The 6000-nt window shown below is 37.0% G+C and overlaps 1 protein-coding gene across 1 annotated transcript; it reads right to left on the reverse strand.

The window, feature by feature from the left end:
• Positions 1-2867: 2867 nt before the first annotated feature.
• On the reverse strand, positions 2868-5374 carry LOC139943432 (uncharacterized). Its single transcript, XM_071940242.1, has 2 exons — positions 5314-5374; positions 2868-3364 (listed from the first exon to the last, which is right to left on the reverse strand). The coding sequence occupies exons 1-2, from the start codon at positions 5372-5374 to the stop codon at positions 2868-2870; spliced, it is 558 nt and encodes a 185-aa protein (XP_071796343.1).
• Between the last annotated feature and the right edge of the window lie 626 nt (positions 5375-6000).

Consider the following 6000-nt stretch of genomic DNA (forward strand, 5'->3'; position numbering starts at 1 on the left):
AATGTTTTCAAGTAATTCGTTTAACTTTTAAGATTGATTCAGTTGAGACTATTTTGGACCAGTTCATCTATACCAATGATGCAAACTTTACACTAATTTCAAGTGTTAATCATCTTAATTAATGAGCACAACAAAAAAGACAAGGGAATTTTTCATATATAGGATTTGAGGCATTGCATGGTGGGGTATCAATATATATTTGGTTTGCGGTAACACCATGTGTGTATATCTACTTGCCAGGTAGAGTTGTTCTTGGGGAACTGTCTTGCTTTATTCTACTGCCGAGGAGTAGAAAAACAGGAATTTTTCATAGCAAAATGCGCAAGCAGCATGTTGCAAAGCGATCGCAAACAATACAATTGCAACAACGCATCAAAAGGGCTTGATTTCACAAGAACTCAGATTGATCAAATAATCAATCTTAAAGCCATTGGACCCTTTCGGTTCAGAAAAAAAAAAGTTCACAGATTTACAAATTACTTACATGGTTTACAGACGGCAATGGTGAAAGACTTCTCTTGAAATATTATTCCATGAAATGCCATACTTTTTGAGAAAACAGCATAACAATATAAATTCTCGTTAACGAGAATTACGGATTTATTTTAAACACATGTCATGACACGGAGAAACGCGTGGAAACAAGGGTGGGTGTTTCCGTTGTTTGTTATGTGATATAGAAGTTCTGGTACACAAAGTGTGGGCATTGGACAACACTGTTTACCGAAAGGGTCCAATGGCTTTAATTGCTTAGCAAAGTCTGAAGTCACAAAACAAATCACTTTGGTCAAATTGACAACTCATCTTAAGTTGAATCTTAGTACTTTGTGAAACCGAGCCCAATACTAGTTCACCCTAACACTAACTTTAACTTAAAGATGCTATGTCAGATTTTTGGCCCCAATTATTGAAAAATAGATTTTTTTTTGAGTGAATGGTATTTCAAAGAGTAATACCCACTCTGACTTTTACTTTAAATGGTCAGGAACCATGGCAAAAATTGTATACGTTTCTTATAAAACACATAGAATTGGTCACGTGATATATTGTCGGGATCCCGATAAAAACTAATTTTGAGCACTTTATTTCACTGCCACTAATAACTGGCGGACTTTTTCAAGTAATGGCTCAAATGAAAGCTTGTAACTCTCTCGACCCCCATCAAAATACCTATTGAATTTTAAATCAAAATTTTGGGGTCAAATCGGCCAAAAATCTGACATAGCATCTTAAAGTAAGCACAGTAAATAGCAAAGTATCATTAAAAATATTCATTTTGTCTTGTAGTGCTCGATATCAACCAAGTTATTAATATAATTGTTGGAAATTAGGCTATTTTTTATAAAGTTTCTTTTTACGAAACTTTTGGAAGAAGGAATGTTTTTTAAATAAACATCTGGTTTTAGTGTTGTAACTTCTGTTATGAGCATTCGTATGAGCATAGACAAAATGTTTAGCATATTATTAAGTGTACAGTTACTTTTTTGTACCAATAGTTGGTCTGTTTTTTTTACCAAATAATTAGTAACAAATTTAAACAAAACTTGTTTTTATTATCTCTTTTGAGCAATATTTATGCAATAAATAATTGAGGAAAGAAGCTTATTGTCTGCCAACTTATTTATTGTCATTAAAATATTTACAGTCTACACAATTATGCATACCAAGTGAGAAGATTGTCTTCGACATTCACCAATAGTGTCCACTGCTTTAAATATGCCTTATCAAAGAAGTACTATACTGCCATGAGTACGATTATCAAAGATCAGTTCAGGCACCCCCAAGTTTTCTCAAAATATAAAACAGCTATTAAGTGTGTTTGTGTTTGACCCAAATTTAATAAAAACGCAAGACTATACCCTTTTGATTTGTTAAAATAGTTGACCCAAATTTGATAGAAAACACCTTTTTTTCCCTTCTTTTTTTTAAATCTGGCCTTCCGCTTGTGGTTGTTTAACATTTGAAATTTTTTAAATAAAAAACGCTGGACTTGAACAAACTTTACCGAAAAATAATTTATAACTGGCCACACTGGTTACCCACTAGTTCTGCTTCCCTCATAATACGAACAGCTTAGCAACATTTCCCCCAGACTTTTGCCCAAATCTTAATTTGTCAGTATGCCTAATCATCAAAGATGATTCAGGTGTGATAATGGTTATATATAGGGAGGGGGTTGAGAATGTCCGACATCCTAAAGAGAGCAAGACCCCTTCCTTAACCACTGACAAAAAACGACCCCTAGGTAAAAATTATGAAGTTTTATAAACTGCATTATTAATTTCGGCAACCCGGCTTATGGAATAATATAGTGATTTGGGAATGTTCAGGCTAAAGACTTTGTCAAGTTTGACAGTACTTTAACTCTCAGTAAATTTGCAGATTGATTCATTTGGTTACCGATCTGGTAATGTTCAACTGAAACCAATTTTTTTTTCTATTTTTTTTTCTTCATTTTGATCAGAGCTTATTCCTCCATGATCAGAGCAACTTAATTTGGGCTTAAGATGGTTATCTCAATTTCCAAAAGCGCGTCAATGATCACATCCCCTGAGAATTAGCCAAGATTTAAATTAGAGTTAGACTGATTTATTCAGTCAACGTTAAAAAGTTAAAAACAAAAACATATAGAACTTACAATAACAAAATAACATTAAAAAACTAACGAAGAAGAAATCAGCAAAACCAGTCTTGAGCGCCCTCTCTAATTTTTTAACAACAAAAATAAGAAGTAACATTCGCTTTTGACACTGAGAAATTTAAAGCACTGAATGTGGCATAAATCTTTAACAGTTGTAACCCTCCACCCCCTCGAAATAAACAACACAATAAATAAAACAATTATTTTTTTGTATTAATTAATTGATTTAATTGTTTATGCCTTGCGCCCATTCTACGCTTGCGCCCAGGTACTGGTGGGTGTCGGTGGGTTTACTGTAAACATCTGTGACAAGGCCATTAGGAGACTTGGTTATTGTCACATCTAGAAAGTTCACACTGGTGAGAGATTGTTCGGTAGTGAACTTTATGGTGGGGTGAAATGAGTTGATATGGTTAGTAAACTCATCCAAGCTGTCTTGGTCACCACACCAGATGGAGAAAATATCATCAATAAATCTCCACCAAACTAGTGGTCGGTTGGGGGCGGAGGACAGGAGTCTGTCCTCCAACTGAGACATGAATAGGTTAGCGTATGAGGGTGCCATTTTGGTACCCATGGCAGTACCCTGTACCTGTAGAAAATGCCTGTCAGAAAATGTGAAATTGTTCTTCATTAGAATGTGGCTCATGAGTTCCTTAGTATGACTCACTGAGGGGCGGGACTGATTACTAGCATTGAGGGCAGAGACACATGCACCGATGCCTTCATGATGGGGTATATTAGTATACAGTGATGAAACATCAAAAGTAACCAAAATAGCAGAGTCAGGTATTTGGTGCTTGACCTCATCTAGTTTGTTATATATATTTGTGGTTTATTATTTGATATATATATATATATATATAATTTTTTTTTTAGAGGGGGGGGGGGGTGGTTGAAGTGTACCGAAGGCTTTAGAAGTTAGATTACTTGGTGGCGCAAATTTGAGTGAGATATTTTCAACAATGCAATAAGGTCACTTTTTAATAATCTACCTACACGTTATTTATTCCTACATTAATAATAAGCTGAGAAACAACAAAAACTAGACCTCATATATTACCTTTAGTTCTTTCAACTTTGCGCTAAATCATTTCAAATTAAACAAACGTAAGGCTACTTGGTTTAATTACTACAGTTAGTTACAGTGTAAGCGTTTATTCATCACTTTTCATAATATGAGGACGAACGTGGGATAATTGTGTGCCCACGTTCTTCCTAGAAAAAAATAAAATACGCCACATCGGGGTCGACCCAGGGAAGCTAAACGAACGCACCAGTGATTCAAGCCTTCGATTCTCGCATTTCAAATCATTCCGCGAGATCTTGCGGGAGCCAGTTTGCCCCTTTGATCTTGGACAGGCACCGGTGATTGGAACCAGCTAAAGCAACCGACAGGTACCCAATTTCCACGCTACGCGAAATAAACATCTAATGAGTAGTAGAGGTCTTGGTACTCGACGGCTTGATGCCGTGACGCGATTTTCAAAATGGCCACCAGCCATGCTTGTGAAGTTGTCAACACCGTGGATATACTTAGGATGATTTGGTGTGATTTAATGTCTCTATGGGTAAGCTTTATCATGCAGCTTATTTGAGTTAATAATGTAGAATAGGATGAAGGTCTCGTGGAAGGCGTGCAACCACCTAGTTTGTCATAAAACGGGCAATTCTTGTCGCAATTTTATTCCACCTTCATCATGCTCAACATAAACAACGGCAATCCGGAAGTAGCAGTAACGTTAGAGCATAGGTCAATAGGTCAATACCCCCATTGCATTGTCATTGCCAACTTGCCGTCAATCAGATCGTGGATGAAGAATTCCTCCATTATCTGATGAAACAATCGACTTTTCTGTGTAGTTCTCAGATTATCTACCACTCCTACTTATATCGGCCACTTCTACATGTTTCTATGTCAGTTTTTGTTTACATGTTATGTAACACTGAGCTGTCGTAAACTGTTTACCAACCAAAATGACCGGTGCTCTGATATTCGGAGTCGTAGGCCTACCATCCAAAAGAATTGATTTGCAGATTGCCTTTCTCATATCAGGTTGTTAAATCTAAAACTGGTTTGCCACCTATACTGCCAAATGGTGTGTTAAGACAAAATAATTTTTTTAATCGTCTGAAATTTCATCCAGATGTGTGGTGTGATGGAGGGCGAGGTGCACAGAAAAACCTTGGTCTGAGTCGTTTACCTTAGCAACTTTTTGAGATTGTCTAGTTTTCGATGCCCCCAAATCAAGATTAGAATTAATATTAATTTGAGGCCCTTCCAATTGTTCCAGCAATCTGTAATCCGTAGAGCGTCTTTTGCACATAAATTAAATTTTGAGGCAAATCTGAGAGAACATTTTTTGAGGGTGAAAAAAACCGTCAAGTTATACCCAGTGCCGTTTTCTCAAAAATCGGCCGAAAAAATTGTGAAAAAACCGTCAAGTTATACCCAGTGCCGTTTTCTCAAAAATCGGCCGAAAAAATTGTGTTTTCAAAATCGCCTGAAAATTAATACATAGGCCTAAGTGTACACCATTAGAGTGCGACAAATCTTGGTTTTAGTCGTCTACCATAGTAACTTTTTGATATAATTGTTTTTATTGCCTGATTTTCGATATAACAATGTCTCAAATAATAATTGTATCAAACTCAATAAAAAAGAATTGTACCATCCCGGCGAGTACCCACCAAGAATACTGGTGGAAATGAAACGATAGTACCCGCCGTCATGTTGATCCCAGCTAGCCTACTAAAGATTCAGCCACCCAACCCCAATACCCCGCTACCCTTTCCCCAGCGACTGACAACCCCCAATTCCCATCGAAATGCCCGACCAACTTCCCCAGTGAACTAATTTTCTATACCTACAGCATGTGCCTTCGACTCAAATAATTATTTTTCAAGTCCCCTATTGTGCCTATGTTTCCTTGCAAACTATTATGCGCCATATACTTACAGCGTGTGCCTTCCATCCACTCACCAATTTTTTAAATCACAACCAAAGAGTCCCCTGTCTATCCGTCAGTAAAGCGTATGCCTTCCACTCTCAAATTATTTACCAAGTCCAAAGCAAGGATTTCCCTATGCCATTGTACCATGCGTGCCATTTCCCCATTAATTAAACTAATTGTCTGTCTTTATGCCTACAGCGTGTGCCTTCAACTCGTCGAATACTTTTTAAGTCCGAAATCAAGAGCCCACTATCTACTACCAATACCCATCAGTAAAGCGTATTATGCCTTCCACTCGCAAATTATTTACCAAGTCCAAAGCAAGGATTTCCCTATGCCATTGTACCATGCGTGCCATTTCCCCATTAATTAAACTAATTGTCTGTCTTTATGCCTACAGCGTGT

Source organism: Asterias amurensis, chromosome 10, assembly GCF_032118995.1.
Source record: "Asterias amurensis chromosome 10, ASM3211899v1".
In the NCBI taxonomy this organism is placed as follows: domain Eukaryota; kingdom Metazoa; phylum Echinodermata; class Asteroidea; order Forcipulatida; family Asteriidae; genus Asterias; species Asterias amurensis.